Source organism: Cynara cardunculus (genome assembly GCF_001531365.2).
Source record: "Cynara cardunculus var. scolymus isolate 2C chromosome LG 4, CcrdV1, whole genome shotgun sequence".
Classification (NCBI taxonomy): Eukaryota; Viridiplantae; Streptophyta; class Magnoliopsida; order Asterales; family Asteraceae; genus Cynara; species Cynara cardunculus.
The window spans coordinates 11094689-11118896 of NC_037531.1; the positions used below are offsets into that span (position 1 = coordinate 11094689).

Here is a 24208-nt window from a genome sequence, read left to right on the forward strand (position 1 = left end):
TTTTATTCAAAAACAAAAACATCATCGCTTTCTCAAAATCACATAAAGTCATATTATAACATCGACTGAGATAAAGAATAAAATGAAATATTAAAAACACGATGTATCTCGCTGCATTGCGCGAGTACTCTTCTAGTATATATATATATATATATATATTCATTAATTTATGTAATTTATTAAATTATAATAATATAAATATTTTTATAACAAAACATATCATTAGAAAATTTTAGTTAAGACACCAAAATATAAAGTTTATATAATTTCCAATTTTTATTTTATATTATTTCTATATTATCTTATTATTTATTAATATTTAATAAATTACATACATTAACAAAATACATAAAACGTATAAAATAACATTTTAAAACGCTGAAGTGAAAGTTTAGAGATTTTAAAATGCAAATAATAAATTTTAAGAAACGGACAAAATGTAAAGAAAGAGACATATTTGATGTTCTATAAAAGAATTAAGTTTTATTTTAAAAGTATATTAATAAAATATAAATTTATTCTACCTTAATCCATAGAGTGCAATGATAATACGCATGTTCCACTTTGTTCCATTTTTTAAAACGATGAACTCATAAGTAATTTTACAGTTTAAATGACGGAGATTTAAAATTATGTGATTTAATGGATGTAAATCCATGTTGACTATCTTAAGTTTAACATAAGTGACATATAGTTTTTGATAGACTAAACAGTTATATAATAAGAGGATTCTTTGCAGATTCTGAGTGATAACAATCAATCAAGATATCTTTTGGTAGATATTCTCTCGAACAAAATATCTCACTTCAAACATCTTCCATTTGATTTATGAAATGGAAGTATCTCTGTTGAGTTGGTACGTTTGGTTGAATGGGTTTGGTCGGTGCGAGGGGGTTGTTGTTGAGGTGGGGGGTGAACGTCGTATGATGGTGTAAAATAAAAGGGTAGTTAAAAAAAGATGGTGGATCTGTTTGTGCTTTCCACCAACAAAAATCTATTTAGAAGGTTGTCGAATCTAGAAAAATAAGTCGAAGAGAAGGGACAAAAGTAGGTAACGATGGAATGGAAGGAACAAATGACAGCGATGGTTGCATAAAATACATTAGATTGTGTTATTTTGATATGTATTTTTTACCTACTCAAGTTGGATTTAGATTATGAACTTGATTAGTTAAAAAAACAAAATAATAAGAGATAGAAATTGGGTTAGGGGAGGACCAGTTGGGTATGCCATCCAGACTGATTTAAAACTAAGACCAGTTAAGAAAATAATTTTTTTTAGTGTGTCGACTTGTTAGGTCAAGACTACATAAAAAATATAATTAAAATAGTCATTTTTCAAGATTGGTTTCACCTCTTAGCCATGTTCTCCCCATTTTTAAAAAAATGGCCATAGATCCGTAACACACCAGGTGGGTAATTGCATATCCAACTAAATGATAAAAAAAAATTACACTTTCTACCCTATATGTAATATCCTAGGTCTGCAATTGCGAATCTGCCCCTAGACTTTAAAAGTTGTAATGTGTTGAAAACCCCATTATAATCAGGAGCTCGTTTGCACAGACTGTGGATATCTTCTTGCTTTGGTGAAAGATGGGAGTGTTATGATATCAGTGGATGACAAATGCGACCAATCGTTAATGATAAGCTTAAGGCATCCTTTCTCATCCACCGATCTCATAACTCTCCCATCTTTCACTAAGAAAGGACAAATCAAACAAGAGCCCCACCGTCTGTCCAAACGACCCATGTTAAGCATAAGGTTTTCAACACATTATAGATTAAGTTGCTTATTACCAAGATACACAGTAATTCAAATGGTACAATTACTGAACGTCTTCACATCATTTTTCAGGCTTTGTTGAAGAAAATAGGGTAGGTCCGAAATTAAACATGTATAAAACACCTGGAAAATGACAATTTGTTGAAAATTACGGAGGCCAAAGGTGAAATTTGCGGACCTGGTAGGAAGTGTAACTTTTGAAAGTCCAAGGGCAAATATGCAATTTCGACCTAAGATATTGCAAAGAGGGGTAGAAAGTGTAAAAAAATTGTCGTTTAGCTGGATCCGCAATCGATGACCTAGTGCTTTGCAAACCTATGTCTATTTAATCAAAATGGAAAGAACATGACTAAAAGGTGAAACCAACCTTGAAAAATAACTATATTTATCAGTCTCTCTTAAACTTAACATAAGTTTCTAATAAATTATAGATATTTTAAAACACTTTTTTTGCATTTAAAGAACAAAGGTGAAAAATAATTGTTTTGAAATTTTCAATTCAATTTTGATTTTGATTCTTAATTTTTTAAGACTTAAAATAATTAAATTCTAAAAACATGTAAAGATTTTTGTTGTAGTAAACTTATATATAAATATATAATTACTAAACTACCCTTACCATCCTTTACTTTCTTACAATTGGACATGACTTTGATTATAAATCTTTAACTTTTGAACGTCTTAATAATTATTTAAAAATAAAAAGCACATTCAAATGCCTCATTACATTATTAATCAAACTATATGCAACAGTTTGTCGTTTTTCTGTTAATACTGATAATCCCTTCCTTTTTGAGCAAATAAGGAGCCGTTAGGGTCTTAGGTACCCGTTCAATAGATTAGTAAAATCTTTTTTGTGATATGAAAGATGTACATGCTAAACTTTAAAGTTGTTTCGAGATATTAGAAAATACAAGAAATATCAACCAAAAGAAATTGAAAGGTCTCTCGAGAATCAACTAAAAGAATTAAAAAAAAAGTCTATCAAAATTAACCAAAAAACTTAAACAATCCATCAAAATAAACCAAAAACCTGATTTTCTCTCTCTTTAAAACGGTGAAATTCGGCTAAAAAAAACTTATCAGACAACTTTGCTCATCCTTTGATTCACGTTAAAAATGTATCCAGCTGACAAGAATTTTGAGTCCACTACTAATTACACGAATTACTTGAATACGTTTAGGTTTAGCCTCGACTACAGTAAAAATAAACAGAGGCGGATTTACTAAGATCGGGGTTCCATTGCACCTGTTCACTTGATTATCACAAGGGAAAAAAATTCCGCGTCGTAAAGGTACACCCCACTTGATTTTAAGATTGCTCTAAAATATCGTAAAATTGATTCAACAACAAAGATTTAAGCTCATGGGATGGTCATAGGATGCTTTGAATAAAGCATCTATATAGGAGATCTTAGGTTTAAATCCAATTTGCAGTAAATATGGTTATTTTTGGTTCACAATCAGAGAGCCAGTAGTTTTTATTGTTAACTCATATATCTTCTTGTAAATTAACATGTTTTTAATAATTAACTTTCCAAAAGATATGACTTGTTAGTGTTAATTTATTAAATCGATCTGTACTTCTTTTAATTTTGTTAGTTAATTTTAATGAAATCGTATTTTTATTTTTATAGAAAAATCACGAAGGTTTAAATGCGATGACTCCGGACTATCTACAAAACAGGTGGTCATTCTGAGATTAGTCGGCTCGTACAACGGGTTGGATATCGAGATTAATAAAAAAAAGTCACATATTTAAGAGAAAATAAAATAAAATTAAAGGGTAATTTGGTAATTCAACACAACTTTTCTCTTCTCTCCCTCTTTATATCTCCCTTTTTCTTCCCACTAATTGGTTGTACTTCAAAAGACACAATGAGACTCAACAGCAGTATCCAGCTACTGCTATGTCTCACAGTCTCAATACTCCTACTCACTGAGTCAACTCAACCACCGTACGCCTGTGACTCATCCAACGCCGCCACCAAATCATTCCCATTCTGCAAAACCACACTCCCCATCTCCGCCCGAGTCAGAGACCTCGTCTCCCGACTCACCCTCGACGAGAAGATCTCGCAACTCGTGAACACCGCGCCGGCGATTCCTCGACTCGGTATCCCCGCCTATGAGTGGTGGTCGGAGGCATTACACGGCGTTTCCAACTCCGGTTACGGTATCCATTTCGATGGCACTATCAAGTCCGCCACCAGTTTCCCTCAAGTTATCCTCACCGCCGCCTCTTTCGATGCCAGATTATGGTACCGAATCGGCCAGGTGAAGCGAGTCAACTCAGTATCGATTTTAATATCATTATTATCATATGGGGCTACGTTTACAACTCTTTGCTTCATCATACTTTTTATTTTTTAAATTCCAATAATTATATATAATTGAAAAACTTCTTTTTAGATTAAAATGTATTATTTTTTAGCTTTAAATTTTTTAATTATTTTTCTTAAAATACGTGCAAAATAAAGAAATACTTTGTCGTTTATAGAATGAAGAGATTATAATAGTTTTATCATTAAATAATAATTATCCTTATTTTTAAAAATTATAACATATTAATTTTATTAAATTTATTTAGATATGAACTATAATTAAAATACTATATATTTTTTAAGTGATTTATGAAATGTACCATTTGTTATTATTTTTGAAATTACATATTTGTCCTTGTGATCGTTTGAACTTTTGTAGAAAGACGGTTAATCTTATTATCAAAAGATTCAGTAGTTTAAACAAAAGTTAAATTTACATATTTGCCCTTCTCGTCGTTTCGACATACAATTTTTGCTTAATTTATTCTTGGTCCAAAAGTGTCCTAATGCTTGACCGGATACAAAACTTAATAAAAATGTTCGACTCAGATTGATAAACTAATTGTTGAATCTGTTGATAAAAAACTAACCGACAATTGTTGACAGATAAGCTGGTAAAAACGAGTTTTAATAAGATGTACTCATGCACTTTCTACTTGTAATCTTGAAGTTTAAGTAATATGCATCAATAAACAATACTTTATACATAAAAAATTGTTTTTAAGAGTTTTTGTCAAATATTTTATAATATAGTATAGATGATTATTATATTTGCAATAATTAGGCAATTGGATTGGAAGCAAGGGCAGTTTACAATGAAGGACAAGCCAAAGGGATGACATTTTGGGCACCCAATATCAATGTGTTTAGGGACCCAAGGTGGGGTAGAGGACAAGAGACACCTGGCGAAGACCCATTGGTTAGCGGCAAATATGCAATTTCTTATGTTAGAGGGGTCCAAGGTGACAATTTTGAAGGTGGAGGGATCAAAGATGGACATCTTCAAGCTTCTGCTTGTTGCAAACATTTCACTGCTTATGATTTGGATCATTGGAAAGGTGTCGATAGATTTGGTTATGATGCTAAGGTCAGTCTATTTTCATTTTACCTACCTTATGCTTTTGCTTGTGTCTGTTTTCACCCCCTTTAGTTTTATTCTATGCACTTTCACCCCCTTTAGTTTCATTCTATGCGCCTTCACTTGATAACTTCGATGGAGGAATTCTATCGTAAAAGTTGTATGTTGATATGCATTTGAACTTCTTATTTTGATAAACACTTATGCTATAGAGTCGTTACATTTAACGATGCTTTAAAAACTGTATTTCAAATCTTTTAGGAACACTTAAAATTTGTCTGATTGTTATTTTTTTTTTGATTAACCTGAATGTCCAATCCGCTATGCGAGCCGACTAATCCTAGGACGACCACCTGCTTTGCAGATAACTTGGAGTCACCGCATTTGAACTTTCGTGGCTATAAGAGAATTTTTATTTTTCCTTGGATTTGAACCTGAAACCTCCTGGTATTTTTGATCTTTGAAGCCAAGCTCAAACCAATCAGACACCGTCCTTGTGGTTTCTGACTGTTAATTTGAGCAGCCTATGAAAACCATTAATCTGATATGTACATAAATTAATCCAGACACTCGGAATTATTAAAAAAAATATTTTGAATTAAAAAACATATCAATTAAACAATTACATAAAGACAAACCAAAGAATATTTTAAATTTGAAAATAATACAAAATTGTTATTTTCAAGAAATGATTCTTTGTTTTCAAGATTTGTGCCTGAAATTTTTATTATTATTTTATTTTATTTATTTGGTATTTTAATGATTGATGCTTCTTTCTGGAATGCCATGTTTTGGGATGTTTGTTTTCTTCCTTTAGGTATAAAATAAAATCATTAATAGCCTTTTAAAAATGTAAATTAATAATATAAAATTTTGAAAAAAAAAACTATTAATATTTTAAAAATCATTTATATCATAGTATTTATATTATAAATATTAGAAGGGTACTCGCATTGTCGCAAAATGTAGCAAGATACATCTCGATTTTAATGTTTCATTTTTTTGTCTCGGTTGATGTTATAATACAATTTTATGTGGTTTTAAAAAAATGATAATGTTTTCATTTTTGAATAAGATACAAATATGAAGATATATCATAAAAAAATTAAAAAAATATTGATATTAATATCAAACTAACTATTTAAAATTTCTCATTTTTTTGTGTATTTTTTTAATTCTTCCTTTTTTTTTGGTTTAATAATATAAGTTTTATGAAGATAATAATTAAGTATTTTGTTAAAATTCAATAATTATCTTAATTATATTTTAGGTTTTTATATTTAAAATGAGATGATTATTCTCTATTTGATTATGTTTATCTACAGTTAATTACACGAATTCAACCATGAAAATTTAATAAGTTGTACTTACGTATAATTTACTTGTAATCTTGAATTTTAAGTAATATGCATAAATAAACAGTACTTCATGCATAAAAATGGTTTTTAAGAGTTTTTGTCAAATGCTTTATAATATAGTATAGATAATGCATTTTTAATTATTTATAATATTTATGAATATATAATATTTATTATAAATAAGTTATTATTAGCTGGTTGTTTCGGACTTTTAAAAGGTTTACGATTTTTAAATGAACCTATTTTGTATATAATGGAGAAAAAAATCAATGAGAACTATGAAAATACTGAGAATCGTGAATTAATACCTGATCATCCAATTAGTTTTATTTTGTTTTAGGGATTTAAGATGGTATTAATATTCATACATATGTGTATGTGTTTCATATGTAAAATAAACACTGTATATTTTATATGTAAACTGGTTTTCACGATCCTCAACATTATTCTGGTTCTCATTTAATTTGCATGTATATATTGTTTAGCTAGAAGAGCGTCACCATCATGTTATTAATTTGCATAAAAATGTAAAAAAAAAAAAACAGGTCACGAAACAAGATCTTGTGGACACATATCAACCACCCTTCCACAACTGCATACAACATGCCCAAGCTAGCGGAATCATGTGCGCCTACAATCGTGTGAACGGAGTCCCGAATTGCGCTGATTACAATCTCTTAACCAACATTGCTCGAAAGCAATGGGGTTTTCAAGGGTAAAAAAAGCCCTTTTTGTTTTATGAAAACTCCAATAGACGCGTAATCATTTATAAATTCAATAAATTGTACAAATTTATAAACTGATTTTCATGTGTTGTTTCATAAATGCAGTGTTTATAAAGTGTTGATTTATATGTGAAACTTTTAGTACTATTTTGTGTGTGAAAAAACAGTTCTGAACGTTTCACATATAAAACAACACTGTATTTTCATGCGTGTTGTTTCATATATGATACAACACATGAAAATTTGATTTATAAGTTTGTACAAATTATTGGGTTTGTAAAAGAAAAAGACACATAGTTGGATTAAGATTTTGGTTTCGGAAGTTTTCATACTAAAATTACCAATTTGTCCCTTGCTATTGTTATTACAAGTACTTTTGTCTTTTTATCAAATAGCATTTTGAATATTCAAAAGAGTTATATTTTACATAAGTGTTTATTTTTTTTCTTCTTATTTTTGATTTAATTACAAGATGAGGGCATTTTGGTAACTTCACATCTTTGTTCAGGTACATCACTTCAGATTGTGATGCAGTATCCATCATCTATGATGTTCATAAATATGCAAAAACACCAGAAGATGCTGTTGCTGAAGTGCTTAAAGCAGGTATGGTCTTTTGACTGCTTTTACTTTTAGCCCTTTAATTATATTATTTTGCAAAATGACCCCACTTTTGAACATACTTTGCATTTAAGGGATAACTTAACTTGACACTTGCGAAATCTTGTCAATTATGGTCAAATTGGAAAAAAAAAATTGACTATAAAGTAAAGAGTGTTGTCTAAAATGGGTAGTTTGGTCAATTTCCCTATTCTTTATCATACTGAAAGGCCACAAAGGTCCTCAATCAGATTAAAATAACCGGTCTTTTTTCATAGTATTCCATCTGATTAGAAGTCATAATGGTCAAGCAATGGGACCTCCAAAGTAAATCATATTAAATGGATGACACTTGATGTCTCGATCTATGAGTTCTTAAATATTCGCCCGTCACATAATTAATGATGTGAACAATGACAAATTTAAGATTCTTTGTTTAGGGGTTAATTGCTAATTTTATAGTTCAAAGGGAGTGAAGTGTAACATTCTGGGGTATTTGTGTAGTTTTGCTATGAATTTAAGTTGCTTTTAACATGAGATAAGCAAGATGACACAAATACCCCACCTTGCAGTTTCAGTGATTAGTCTATTTGCATTGTACTTATAGTTTTAAATGTTTCCATTTATTATTATTTTTTTAAATTTAAATTTCTTATTTATAAGATCCAATTTTCAAAATTATTGAGAAGCATGAGAAGCTATTATTGTTTCACATTATGAAACAATACATCTTTACAAGTTTTACATTGTGAAACACATGGGTGTGCAGAAAGTCATATGATCAAATTTAAACCGACCGACCATAATCAGATATCTAATTGTAATTGGATAGGATCCAAAATTTCAACATCCAAATTAGATTGTCGGTTTTTGGGTGACAGTTCAACATCCAATAAAACCAAACTGATCCAATCCAATTACCTTCCAATTCCCAATCAATTATCATACAATTAATATTTAATTAATAACTATATATAATCATCAACATTTTACGATATTGTTTTTTTGTTGATATTTATATGCATTGTTTTTTAATAGTTTAAGAAAATATATGAATACTTGGTTGAAATACTGGGTTAATCAGTTGAAAATTGAATTAAAATATTCGATGAATGTAATTCGATCCGATGGTTGGAACCGATCCGATCCGATCTAATCATCCATTGGATTGGATCAAATGTCCAATGTTTGTTGGATTGGATCGGATGACAAGAACCAACATCGATTGGATGATTGGATTCACCTGAATCTATTGGATTTCAACCGATCAACACCTTATTGAAACAAAGATATTGTGACATAGATATATCTCAAACAATATTTTGAATCCTAGTCGTGAATGAAATTTATTAAATGGTTCATATTGGCTTTTATGGGTTTTCAATATCCTTGAGGTTCTCGTATAATTATATCTATATCATATAAAATGCTATATATATTTGCATATATATATATATATATATATATATATATGGACCCATGTTCCTTTAATCAATAATTCACATATAAATCATTTCTTCATATGTTCTTAACCTCTCTGGCTTTTTTATTTGAACCTTCACGTACATATAAATACTGTATATATATAGACTAAGGTTATGGAGAAAACCACAAAAGAATGGTAAACCGAGGAACACCCTAATAACCATTCAGTTGTCTGGTATGTACATATATATAAAAGTAATTGAAATTAATTCCTACTTTCTATGTACATGTGCATTTTCTGCACATATATACACATGTTTATCGGTTTTATTTTTTTTATGGTTTTCTGTATATTAATTATGGACCATGTTTGTTGTTTGGTCCACCAGCTGAGTTAAAGTCAATATGGTAGTAGACATTTGGTCCATACACGTGAACCTTTCTTTTTGGACTTTTTTGAATCCACCATATACATGATGATGGTGGTGATGGATAAATGTACAGAGAGAGAATAATACAAAATCAAATCATTTTATTACAATTAAATGTATTTTGTGTTGATTTTTATTCTAAAAACCATCTTTATTTCATAGGTCATTTACTAACGTGAATTGGGTAAGTATTTATCGAGTAAGAATTACCACCACCGCTTATCTTATCAGATAAGATTCTCGGTCATGGCATAGTAAGATTGTTGGTAAACGTCTTTTATCCCGTAAACACTGACCGAGTAGGGGTCACTGTCCTCGTTTACTGGGTAAGATTTCGATAAGATAAGTGAGGGTGGTGACTAACTGTTATATGTTGTTTTAACTGGTTTTCTTGTTTTTTTGAAAAAAAATGACAGGCATGGATGTGGACTGTGGTTCTTACATGCAGAACCACACCAAATCAGCAGTTCAGAAGAAGAAAGTCCTTGAATCAGACATAGATAGAGCCCTATCCAACCTCTTCACCATGAGAATGAGACTTGGTTTGTTCAATGGCAACCCGGCCTCACTCCCATATGGCTCGATCGGTCCGAACCAGGTCTGCAGTAAAGCGCACCAGGACCTAGCCCTTGAGGCTGCAAGAAATGGCATTGTCCTTCTCAAGAACTCTGCTAAACTTCTCCCGTTCAAAAAGACCATCTCTTCGTTAGCCGTCATCGGTCCTAACGCCAACTCAGCGTATACGCTCGTGGGGAACTATGCCGGCCCACCATGCAAATCCATCGAGCCGCTAAAAGCACTTCAGAACTATGTGAAAAACACACAGTACATTAAAGGCTGTAACTTTGTTAACTGTACGTCTGCTTCTATTGATGAGGCGGTTAAGGTTGCGAAAAGTGTGGATTATGTGGTTTTGTTTATGGGGTTGGATCAGGGTCAAGAAAGAGAGAGTTTTGATCGGGTCGACTTGGTGCTTCCGGGGCAGCAACAGGCTCTGATCACTAGTGTGGCTAAGGCGGCTAAAAGACCGGTGGTTTTGGTGCTTGTTTGTGGCGGTCCGGTGGATATTTCATTCGCGAAACATGATCCGAAGATCGGTGGGATCTTGTGGGCTGGTTATCCTGGCGAATCCGGTGGCATTGCACTTGCCGAGATCATCTTTGGTGATCATAATCCAGGTAAAGTTCAAGAATTCTTTTCAAGATTCATAGCCTTTTTTCTAATTCTAGTTGATCAGGTCCCTTTGGTTAACATTTTCGTTCATGCTAGAAGTAAAGATTGAACCCATGACCCAGTGGTGCAACCCCGTCTTCAAGATCGAACCTTTTGTAGTTGTAGTCGTTTAGGTCCCTTTGGTTATCATTTTTGTTCATGGGTCATGTTTAGGAGAAATAAAGATTCGACCCATGACGCAATGGTGCAACCCCGTCTTGCAAGACCGAACCTTTTGCAGTGATTTTCTTTCGTGGATCCCTTTACAAACTAACAATGAACCCGAACTTGCCTTTGCAGGAGGGAAGCTACCTATAACATGGTACCCTAAAGAATTCGTCAAGATCCCGATGACAGATATGAGAATGAGACCGGAACCATCTTCAGGCTATCCGGGACGTACATATCGATTCTACACCGGCCGAAAAGTTTATCAGTTCGGCTACGGGCTCAGCTATTCAAAATACACATACGATTTTGTATCTGTTACACAAAACAAACTCTCTTTAAGTCAAATTTCAGGCACTGGTTCCACACTTCAGAACTCGGAATCAGTTCATTATACATCTGTTGTCGATATGGAAACCGAATCATGTGAAAAGGCCAAGTTTTCGGCAACTGTGGGAGTCCAAAATCACGGGGAAATGGATGGAAAACACGCAGTTTTGCTGTTTGTGAAGCACGATAAAGCTGGAAATGGGAAGCCGATGAAGCAATTGGCAGCGTTTGAGAGTGTGAAAACGGGTAGTGGAGAAAGGGTCGAAGTTGAGTTCGTTGTGAGCCCGTGTGAGCATTTTGGGACAGCGAATGAAGACGGGCTGATGGTGATCGAAGAGGGTTCTCGTTATCTTGTTGTCGGGGATCAACAATACGCTATTACCGTTTTGCCATAGTTCGTCGAACGATTCCGTTTTCGTAATATTCGGACTATGATTTTGTTGTTGAACTATGAAATCAATGAATTTCTAAATCATTACCACATCAAAAGATGTTGGTTTCTGAATTATGGTTTATCAATAAGTTTGATATTACTCGCTAAAAGAGTGCTTAAAAAGAGGTTTTAGGCAGCTAGATATTGTTTAAGAGTGTCTAGAAGGGGTTAGACAGATATAAATTGCCAAGAACGTTTCTACAGTTGTAGACTTGGCTCTTATACAATATGAGAATATATAAATACCCATTAGATTATTTTTCAAAAGACTCTTTGAGTAAATAAGAGGAAGTTCATATATATATATATATATATATATATATATATATATATATATATATATATATATAAAGAGAGAGAGAGAGGGGGGGAGAGAACCAGAGAAATGATTCAAATCTAACTGATGTGACACTCTAAATATTCAACATGTGTTTCAATACAAGAACATGACGTAGTATCCTAAGAAGTAACATGGCTAGTTAGATCTTAGTATACTTGCACAAACATGTGAAGATTTGAGTTTGACAGACAAATGCATTAGTTTCAGTTCCTTTGAAGATTGGGTTTCTTGTAGATATATATTGTGCTCTAATGCCACCTACAGTACAGTCGTGAATAATGGTAGAACACCATAAGGGCCTTTGGGGGCCACGAGATCATCGCCACCCTGTTTTTTTGACTCAAATACAATATACGAACTTTCAAGGACATATATGATGGACAGTTCAATTGGTTATCATCTTCCGTTCACCGTAATTGAGGTCATTGTTTTAAATATCTTACCTTGCATTTAGCCATTTTCTGATATTTTTCCTCCCCATCCACTGGGTATTAAATTATTAATATCAATTATATCTAAAAATTAGTTTTTTTTTTTTTTTGTAATATTATATTTCTGCCCCCACAAACTACAACGGTCATGTTCCGCCTCCAAATCTGTACTTAATTCGTGTCTCACATAATCCTCTTAAGATGGTATGGGATGGCGGAGTTTGCTTGTTACAAACCATTTTTCGCATTAGTCGATTGGGGATGTGTTTGGAACTTTGGATATCCATTTTAAAAAGTGATTATTGCGATACTCTGAAGTGATTTTACATTTATCTTTAAAAATCAGTCTTTTTGCAACAACTTCTTATCTGTTTTTCAAAATCTGATTACTTTGGCCCCTAGAGAACTACAAATAAAATCTGATTTGTCAAGTGCTGCAAAGATGATTATCAAGTCGTAATAATCAAACTTACAACACATATACGACTACTTTCTTCTTGAGTCGTGTTAGGTTGTCTAACGCCGTCCTAACAACCTACTCTTTTGTAAGAATATAACTTGTTACATTACCAAACTTTTTCGTAAACATTGAACAACTTATTGTGACGTCTTTGTATGAAACATACATAGTTACTTACAAAAAATTATGTTAATTTTTGTAGCCAAAATGATTAATGAAAAATCTGTTTGTTTTGGAGTTTGACGAATGAAACCAAGTTACGCTTCGTCATTGATGTGTCGAGAAATAAATACGATACATTTAAAACGTGTCATGATATAGTTTTTTTTTTTGTGTGGATGTAGTGAGAAAAGACAAGATGTGAATACAGAAAGATTAAAGTTTTTATATGATTCTTCGTAAACGTGTTTTAGGAAGGTTTAAATAGTCTATTATAGTTTTCTTGACGTCTGAATGCTGGGTTTTGTATCAATCAGTTACTGTGGAAGTGTATAAAGATTTATTTATTTACATTTTATGAAAAGCATGTTGATATAAGTATATAAATCATTGTTATATAAATAATTTTATGGATCCAAGGAAGATTATTCAAACAAATTATAGAAAAAATTAACAATGAAATTGAACTAAAATTTTTATGAGTCAAACCTTATTTCTTTAGGATAAAACACACACACACACACACACACACACACACACACATATATATATATATATATATATATATATATATAACATAAAAAACAAGATTCTTGTAACTTTATGGATTCATACGACCCTACAAATCAAAAGCCTAAATCCGCCTCTGCTTATTGATAAGCAACTCTATTTATTTTCGTCCCATAGGTTTGATTTTTTTTTACTTTAGTTGATTTAAATGACGGGTTCGTCAAATTACTATGATGATTTTTTATTTATTAAAAAGGTCAGTAAGTCGTAGTCTAACAAAATAATGTACGCATTTGAAGAAACGATGAAAGTCATGCAAACCAAAAGGAACAAAGTAAAAAAGTTACAGTATTAAGTCACAAGTAAGATGCCGACAGGTAGTCCTAATAAGAGTAAAGTAAAAATCTATGAGAACATAAACATAAACAACCGTCGGTAGAAAAATACATTATGACAGAACTTTTATGAAAATCCATATGCAAATTTCTTTACATTTGAGATTAATCTTTGTAATTTAGTAAGCAAAGGTATGTTATCTACCCTTGATAAAAGGAATGAAATCAATGGACTCCTTAAAAGTTGGAAGCAAATCCAATGGACCTTTCTTGTGCAAAAACCTTTGGCTAAAAATTGACAACTTTTAAACTTTTTTAACAATAGGGACTGAAATGACAAGTTTATAAACTTATTGGGCTTTAGTGTAAATATATAAAACTTTCAATTTCATTGTATAGTTTTATCAAAAAGACTGTAAACGAATCGAACGAATACGAACGGAGGTTTGTCATGTTCGTTCGTTTAACTTAACCGAATAAATGAACGAACATGAACGGTAAACAAACGAAAATCTTTGTGTTCATGTTCGTTCGTTTAGAAATCAGGTGTGTTTGTGTTTGTTTATGTTCGTTCGTTAACATGCTAAACAAACGAACATGAACGAACGAGCTAAACGAACATAAATAAATATTATTTGAATTCAAAGTAAATAAATAAAAGACTATATATTAAATTTAATATATAAACAAACAAATATAAACGGACGGTAAATGAACGGATGTTCACGAACATAAATAAACGAACGAGACTCTTGTTCACGTTCGTTCGTTTATTAAACGAACATGAAAATTGTTCATGTTCGTTCATTTATTAAATAAACGAACATAAATGAACTTACGGCCAAACGGTTCACGAACAGTTCGTTGAACGTTCAGTTCGTTTACAGTTCTATGTATTAAGGATCACAGGGAGCTTTTCTGAAAAAGTGTGGTCAAAATGGAACCTTTATGAATTATAGGGACTGAAAATAACAAGTTTTAAACTTATTGAGCTTTTCTGTGAATATGTGAAAATTTCAATTTCATGGTATATAATTCAATCGTAACTCACGCCACGCTTGGATTCTATTCCGCTTACTTCGAGTTGTGTGATCGTGATTGATGATCGATTTTCTCGGAGAAAGCTTCATTTTGATCGCATAGAACTTTCAATTGTTGTGGAAAATTCTAGTAAGCGTTGGTCAGATTAATTCCTCATTTTGAATTAGGGTTTCATGAGATTCGTTTTTCAGTTCAAAGGTAATTGCTTGATTTCTCCTTGAATTAGTTTTGTGCATATCTTTATCAAGGTTGAGGTTTGGTTAAAAGATGGGGAAAAGCGGCAATGATGCAACAATCGGGGCAAACTGCAAGAAGTACGGTGTTCCCTTCTATGGTGCTTCCTTTGTCCCTCGCAACGCCATCAAATCGTCTGACACAGAACCCCAGGGTGAAGATGAGGTTGTTGGTGGTGGATCTCACCATGTGATTTTCGCCGGAGGGGGTGGCGAAGGTCGGAGTGGCATCCCTAATGCTCTCATCATCTCCCACTTTGATCCTGCTTCCAATTACCTTTCTGATCAACCTGTGAGTCCCCATTTTCCCAATAATTTTGTTTCTTAAGAGATACATTATATTTATATGCCGATATATAACAAAAAGATCACAGGGAAGTTCTCACATTTTGACGACATTCTAGGAGATTTGAGCAAACAAAGCAAAAATTAAATAATTTGGATCAGTTGCTATGAGAGCAGTGTGCAATGTTTTTTTTTTTGTAACAGAATAAGAATGAATAAATGGTAATTGTAGTTCATTTTTCTTAAGATGATGATACACCATGTTGAATTGAAGAATTACTTGGATTCTTACCTTCCAAAGTTGTCCTGACGCATGAAGTTTACTTCTAAATTGTATTGTATGGTAGGATGTTGGCAACTAATATTGGAAATTCAAGTTAAAAACTAAGCATTGTCTTCAGTGACGAATGCAAAGTCCTGGACGCCAATGTGCCCACCTGGCCATCTTAACCACCTAAACGCCCATAATCATGGTGGATAGCTAGAAATTCATCAAGTAAGCCCAGGATCTATAACGAGTTCAAATGCCTTAATAGCACGTTGTTGTGAAATTGTCCCCATTTTAAGTCCTTGTTTTTAAGATACCAAACAATCTCTAAACATGATATTCTCGATTTGGGTCATAACCACCTAAACATCATCTCTAAACAAGGTTTGGAGGGTAGTGCAACCAGACATGGGTATAATCCTGAAGGTCGGATGTGGCAAAATGTAAAAATGGAATCAACACCAAGAATAAGTGCATTCATATATTCGGATGAACCAGCATACTTACTAGTTGCATCAAATGGTACTTCATTATGAATTTATGATTCATAGGAAGTTGTGGAAACAAAGAATAATAATTATCAAAAGCAAGAATAGTTGTTCGCTGGGATTGCTTCTCTATGTGTATTATATGCTAAAACACATAACTTCTATGTGTGTTAAGACATGGACTTCTGCAATACTGCTCACTATTGCATGTGTCACGGTCAACGCAACGGTGATGCACTTCCAAAATCGCGCCTAAGGGATTGTATGATCGAAGGATTATCAAACCAACTTGAGGTGATTTAGTATAAATATAATGAAATTGAACTACTATGAAGGTTCTGAAGGAAGAACGTTTAACCAAATAACATTTAGCAATTGTTGGCCACACTCATAAATACTATTACCATCTGTCACCTTGGATCATATCTGAAGGTGTCTTTATCCCATTAACGAAATCAATATTATGCAAGTGGATAATTAGATAAACTACTGAGGCCCTTAACTAATTCAAATGAAGTATTAAGTTCAAATGAACATACAACTTTTAGAAACTGAAAGTCGAAACTAAGATAGGAGGCACCATACGGGGGTCATAAAAATTAGATGGACCAGTAAGTCATACCTATTTTCTGTTACATAAAAGTAGCCTGATAAACAACAGAATTTACATATTATCGCAATAGGACTTGAAGGATGGAAGGCAGAAGGGGAATTGACTAAACTAGCTATTTTGAGCGAACTTCTTCAATTTTTAGCCCACTTTTTTCCTGTATGAACCAAAATAGCCAAGATTTTGCAAATGTCCATTTCACAACTTGCAAAATGTACTTCTTATGAATTAAATATGATTCGGGTGGGCCATTTGGCAAGCCACTAAGGAGATTTCACAAGCCAAAAGGACATTTTGCAAGTATCCACAGCTATTTTGCAAGCCGACCCCACTAGAATCATAGTTAATTCAGAAAAATTCATTTCGCAAGTTGCGAAATGGGCACTTGCTAAATCTTGTCTATTTTGGTCCTATAAAAAATGGGCTAAAAAGTGAAAGAGGTTTGTCCGAAATGGAGTTTGGTCAATTTCCTTGGAAATAACATGGCGTGTCAAACCATCCTCCAGGTGTAGCCATCTTGTTCTTGATTTGTGATGTGATGCTTTTGGATGCCTTGCTTTTTGCCCAACTACATGATTAAAGAGCTGTTTTTAATCTCTATGAAGGCCCTTTATATTATGCTGTAATGATACCTGGTGTTTAACATGCATCCCACATGATAGGACTTGATGAGATGTAGTATCACATGTTTAGGAATCCTTGGTTGTAGTCCAACGGCTTCTGGAGTCCACTTGGGATAGTATTATGGCTATTCTTGTAGTTTGGGACATTGCTTGATAGCTCTCCTGCCCTAGGTATGTGGCTTCTCATTCCAAACAATCTTCCAAATTAAGTTCTTGCATAGCAAGGTTCAGGCCTATACCTTGGTGCTAGGTCTATGTTGTAGTGTTCCTGCAAATTCCAACTCTGTGCCACTTGGCATACGTCTAAAGCAGGTCTATGCTTCCTTCCATAATGTTTGCTCTTTCCGGCTACGTGTGGGTGGGCCTGTGCCTTGAGGCTGAGGCCTGCGTTTTTGGTCAAAGTCCAACATTTTTGTCAAGCTTTCTTGATTTTCGTGTATTTACGCTTTTACCTCAAATGCCCACCTTGTCATCTCAGTAGTACTTGAGATAACATACGGCTGAATGCACATTGTCAGTTGATCTTTTCTCTCTTTTCCACCGTATTCGGTATTCCCCCCGATTACTATCATGTACCTCTTGTGATCTATAAAATCTTTATGTTAACCGCATATATTTATATGAGCTCATTAACAAGCTGAAAATAAATCCTAATAATTGTTTATTAAAAACTCTATGCGTGATTTTTCATTGCATAATAGATTAACATAATTACATGACTCAAGCACCCGAGGAACACCCTCATATGAGGTTTATCTGATTGTGCATCTATGACCACTATTAATTTGAGAGGTGTTGCAAGGTGTATGCCAAGTAAATTTTGTGTAATCTAAGAATGGTACAAGTACCATGAGATAGTATGAATGATCTATGCCTTGGAGCTTGTAATTTAACTCCAAATGCCCATCTGCTAATTGGTTCGAGTATTGAAGGTTAGCATCGAACATAGTCATGACATGCTTTATAGTGTTAGCTTAGATGGCTGTAATTACAACGGAATCATGCTCCATGGTAATTGCTTGAGTATGAGGAGATTTGATCAACCTGTTGGAGAGGGTGGGGGGAAGTGGTCCTCAGAGGGATTCAGAAACAACAGAACACAAGACACTACTTCAATGATTACTTGAGAATTATGCTTGGTTTATACTTAACCTGGGCCTACAAACCACCCTTTTGTGTGTGCAAGATACACATGATCCAACAAAACATTCTCTTATTTACTAAATACTCCAGTATTCCTTTTCAGTTTTCACATTGGTTCATCTATAGGAAAATAACTTGCTCTTGCTTAACGGCTCTGCATATCAGTAACAAATATTTTCCCAGCTTCGTCATTTTACAAATTAGCCCCTTCTTATCGCAGGTGAACAAGCTTGAAACTGGTGATGATCTTCCATACAGAATGGCTGTCCACCCAGGAGGTGAAGGTGTAATATGTTCACTTCCAAAGAGTTGTAGGTAATTTCGAATCAAGTCAGGTTTTGATATTCAGTAACTGATATGATAACATATGTTTTCTTGGATAGAGGAGATTTGAGAGTAGCACACTTGATAGTGCAGTCTCTATTGTGTCAGATGCCTTCACAATATGAAATTAGTGATTGCAAACACCAAAACATATGCATGCTTGTATTGGTATATGTTTGGAAATCTTTTCATTGAATTATATAATTCTCTACTTTAAAGTTGTGGAAGGTTTATTTGATGATGCTTTTCATATACATCATTGAAGCATTATTTGCTTTGGTTTCCATCCATCTTGGTGGCATGAATGTGAAGTTGGGATACCGAACAGACAATAATCACAGAAGCAAAAACACAGAGAATATGAAAGTTAAACAGCACATAATCAAACACGGAAATTAACGTGGTTCAATCAAGAATTAACCTACGTACATGGCTGCAGTAGCCAGTCACTTTTTATTAATTCGGTTTAGGGCTTGCTTACAGCTATAAGGATGAGAATATTTATAGTGGAGAATGGGCCGAAAAGTTTGTTCCCTGTGACTCCTGCAAGCGTTACAAACAAACGTCAGGCAGTCATTGGGCTTCACTACTCAACAGGGTGTCATGACTGTGTGTACAACAAACTACAAAGTATACTCCCCTCTTTTTGGGGAAGAAGATTTCCGTAAGATGTTAGTGCTCATGTAGCATGATTGTGCCTAAATAATTATAGCAGGGAACTTATTGTTAAAGGTTGTTTTGATTTAGCCCATGTGACCCAAATGTGTGCATCATGAAGTAGACTCCATAACTTTCAGAAAGAATAATGCCTAATCTGCATGTCTTTTTATTTCTTCTTCCATCTTACTTGACAGTAAAGTGAAATTACCATCAGTAACAGCTGTTTTTTGTTTTGTTTCATTATATATCATCATATAGATTCTGAGAATCAGAAAATCAACCACTGCCATCACATCATACCATCACTCCAATGTTAAGCATGATATACATTGTTGTGATTTTGTGGCATCTCCTAAACTTAATTTAAGATGGGTTGGTTAATTAGAATGCACAATGTGGTAAATTTATCAAAAGGACTAGGCGACTAGCCAGCATTCTTCCATTGAAGGTACAAGTAGCACTTTCTCATTATTTCAATGTGCGAGGTTACATCTAAGCACCATACTGGTTTGTGGTCAGTAAAGTAGAGGGCAAGAATGAAGTTCAAATTAGTCTGTTTAATAGCCTTCCAGGTTTGTTTATTAGCTTACTTAGGTAATGTACAGTAACGTGTCTAACTTTTGGTCTGTAGATGGTTTGAGTGGGAAGCAACCAAGAAAGAAGACGTCTCCACGTTGGGTCTAAAGCAGTCTGAGAAAGTCCTTTACCAATTGGAACTTATTGAACAGCAGTTGGCAGTTACTTTTAGCCGTGATGGTTCTTTACTTGCTGTAGGCGGTGAGGTAGGGCTCATCTTTCTCATACCCAGAATCTCAATTCAGCTTAATTGAGTTTATGTTCCATTCAGTTCTACATGGCTACATGATCATTATGTTCTAATTTTTTTTGCATTTGTCTGGAGATTCCAAAGGAGCTCCTTAAGAAAATGAATTCTGAACTGAGCTGCTGCTTGCTTTTTTGGCTTCCTTTATGGAAGGGGATTGGAACCTACATACATTATAGTTTAGGAGACTTGACATCTCTCGTTGTCTTGAATGTTTATACATGAACAGTTCCAATCACATGGCAACATTGTCATTCTTGGGCCTTGTTTATTTTTGGAATCCTTTATCTCAATATTCGAGAGGTGAATTAGCATAAGGTTGGGGTGTAACTGGTTGTGGGGAAGCTCGGGATTGTTTGACTTTGAAGTGTATGATCATTTTAAGTTCATTATAAGAGGCAACTTGTATTACTCGGAGGTCATCAGGAGAGGTATAGGTCTGCCAAGATTGACATGGGGGGAATTATGAAGAGAGATCTGCATGAGTATGAGATAAAAGGCTTTGGGTTGCAGAGGTTTACGGTTTTTTCTTTTGTTTTAGTCTACACAAACTAGTATGAGGCTGCTTCTTGTTCTAACTTTATGAATGTTCTTTCTAATAGGATTCTGAGTAATATACTGATAAACTTTATCAAATTTTTATGAAAACATAATCCGTAGAAAAGCATTTTAGGTGCATATATATATATATATATATATATATATATATATGTCCTTTTTTGTGGATCATTTTGTGGTTTTTAACTATCCAGTTATGGTGCAGTGCAGGATGGTAAGTTGAGGGCATTTAAGTGGCCTAGCATGGAATCACTTCTTGATGTACCTGGTGCTCATGCCTCTGTGAAGAATTTAGATTTCAGGTTCTTGATAAATGCTACACGAGGCTGAATTCATACTTGTATAGTCAAAACTTACTGATATTATTGGTTGTTAATCTGTCTTACAGCCCTGATGGGAAATTTCTCGTATCTGTTGGAAGTGGTGGCCCTGGTAGAGTTTGGGATATTTTAACATCAACGAATAAAGCTTCTTTAGCGAAAGAAAAAGTAAGAAGGAATCCCTAAGCACATCTATGACAAATGTTTACAAGTCTAATCTCAAGGTCTCTGCAAGTGATGTTTTCCAATTGATCTTAATATGAAACTAACTTCATTCCTTGTCCCTTTCAGGATGAAGTTTTTGGATTTTGCAGGTTTTCGCAAAATAGCATGAATGATCAAGTATTATATGTCACTGCAATGCGAGGTGCATGTCTACTGTTCCACATTCTCAGCTTTATGCTTTCAGTTTTATTTTTCAATTCCCCATTTACTTTTATTAGTCATCTTTCTGGTCTAGTTAACGGATCATTTTGGACTATTTTCAACTTGACTAGATCGAGGAGGAAGTATTGTGAAGTGGAACACTACGACATGGAAGCGTATGAGCTCAAAGTACATTGTTCGAGACCCAATTTCTGCCTTCAATATATCGGATGATGGGAAGTTTCTTGCCATGTGAGGGTCGATTTGCTTTTCTTGAAATTTATTTTATACGCTTCTTTATGTCCAGAAAAGATGCGCAATTAGACAATTCGCGTAACATAGTTATACATTTCTTAAAGTTCTTTTGTGCTTCTTTAAAATAACTAATTTTCTTGAGATTGGCAGTGGTACAATCCAAGGGGACATTTACATATTGAATGCTAGTAATATAAAGGTGCATACTGTAGTCAAAAAAGCACATCTGGGCCTTGTAACGGCATTAGCGTTCTCGCACGACTCAAGGTTTGCTCCCTTTCTATAATTCTGTCAATCTAGAGCTTTTCTGTGCTCTTTTTATGCCATATCTTGATGAAGTTTGTTGTTTTGATACAGAGCTCTGGCGTCGGCTTCTCTGGACTCAAGTGCAAGGGTGACACAAATTAAAGAAATCAAGAAAAATGGTACAAATTATCCTCACCTTATAGGCTGTTGTCATATCCAATATTCAATGTTTAAGCAACACATAGAGGCTGTTTACTGGGTAAGTGCTTACCATGTGTCACTTACCTTCTGAGTGAGCATTGTAAGGACCTAGAATCTTACCCGGTAAGTGCTTACCGGGTAAAAGAACACTTACTAACAATCCGTTTTGATGGTCAAGAATGTTACACGATAATGTAAGTGATGATGGTGATCTTGCTAGTAAGTTCTTACCTGGTAAACGTTTGGTAAATGGCCCCATAGTCGAGTGGAAGTGTTTGACTATTAATCAAATATCTAACGTACCCCCAGGTAGTCAATATCATTACTAATGACGAATTCGTTTAGAACTTGGCCAGATAAGGAAGGGAAATGTTGTACCCCCTCTGTCACAAAACAAGTGTCCATATTCTTATTTTAGTTTGTTCCAAAATAAGTGTACGCTTTCAAAAGTAAGTATCTGCTTTCCAATTTTATCCAGGAGAAATTCATAACTTCCTATTATTAAGGGTAAAATTATCAATTATTTAGTTTTAAAGTGTAACAGCTACACATTTCTAAAACTGTATGTTTTGTTTTTTCTTTGTGGACATTTATTTTAGGACCGAGGGAGCATTTTGACTCAAACTCAAAGGGATATGTTATTTGAAAATATGAACATCTCAAAACTGTGACCAAACTCTGATGTGAAATGTCGTTTTTACCCTCTCTTACTGCTAAATCATCTGGTTTTCTTTTACTCCCTCCGTTGCAAATAAATGTCCACAATGAATAAACATATAGTTTTAGAAATCGTAATTATTACACTTTTTAACTAACCAAATGAGTAATGTGGAGAGAGATGATTTCACCATAATTAAGGCTAAATTTGGAAAGTAGACACCTAATTTTGGACAAACTAAAATAGAAATATGAACGGGTATTTTCTAATTAAATAGTTATATTTGATTTTGTTTAACTTTATAATACTTTGTTTGCAGGATTTAACATATGGATCATACTATTGATGATTTTAGTTGCAGCAACTTTATATTATGCCAAAACAGAGGGTTATTTTGTATAAAACATCCCAACTTTATTTTGAGACGAAATTCGTCACCTGTACCTTGGGTAACGATACCCGTATGTATGTGTTATATTTAGATATATATCCTTAAACGAGATTTTATGACCGTTCAAATGAGTTTGAAGCACTTTTTCTTGATTACAATCTCATTTAGATTTATATACCTAAATATGTATACCATGTAGGAAAATGATATGTGAATCTTGAATGAATTAAGCTCTGCTTCTTGTGCTGATTTTTGCAAGTAAAAGCTTGCTTTAAGCCCTATATTTATAGATATGAATCTAATTCCAAATACCACAAAATCTTTTTTTTTATTAACCTGGATATTCAACCCGTTATGCGAGTCGACTAATCCAAGGACGATCACCTGCTTTGCAGATAGCCCGGTGTTACCGCATTTGACCTTTGTGGCCACAAGGGGATTTTTATTCCTCCTTGGATTTGAACTTGTGACCTCTTGGTACTTTTGATCTTTAAAGCCAAGCTCATACCAATCAAACATCACCCTTGTAGTTAAAATCTTACAAACTATATATTGAAAATTGTAAAACTACATTTTAACCCAGGGTCATCAAAATAGTTTTTGTTCTTGG

General features: G+C 33.7%; 2 protein-coding genes across 4 annotated transcripts; both read left to right on the plus strand.

The window, feature by feature from the left end:
- Positions 1-3662: 3662 nt before the first annotated feature.
- Positions 3663-11945, plus strand: LOC112511359 (probable beta-D-xylosidase 7). Its single transcript, XM_025116954.1, has 6 exons — positions 3663-4063; positions 4895-5197; positions 7092-7261; positions 7780-7877; positions 10144-10905; positions 11240-11945. The coding sequence occupies exons 1-6, from the start codon at positions 3665-3667 to the stop codon at positions 11830-11832; spliced, it is 2325 nt and encodes a 774-aa protein (XP_024972722.1). The 5' UTR covers positions 3663-3664; the 3' UTR covers positions 11833-11945.
- A 3214-nt stretch (positions 11946-15159) lies between these two features.
- Positions 15160-23750, plus strand: LOC112511807 (SEC12-like protein 2). Of its 3 annotated transcripts, none has more exons than XM_025117579.1 (11): positions 15160-15275; positions 15395-15671; positions 19017-19111; positions 20412-20562; positions 21372-21463; positions 21550-21649; positions 21773-21848; positions 21979-22099; positions 22253-22369; positions 22460-22527; positions 23527-23750. In XM_025117579.1, exons 2-11 carry the CDS (start codon positions 15414-15416, stop codon positions 23607-23609), a joined length of 1161 nt encoding a protein of 386 aa, XP_024973347.1. In that variant the 5' UTR covers positions 15160-15275; positions 15395-15413; the 3' UTR covers positions 23610-23750. The 3 variants fall into 3 exon arrangements, with proteins under 3 accessions (XP_024973347.1, XP_024973349.1, XP_024973348.1); XM_025117581.1 differs by having other exon boundaries at positions 15208-15285; positions 23527-23615; XM_025117580.1 differs by having other exon boundaries at positions 15208-15275; positions 15373-15671; positions 23527-23615.
- The last annotated feature ends 458 nt before the right edge of the window (positions 23751-24208 follow it).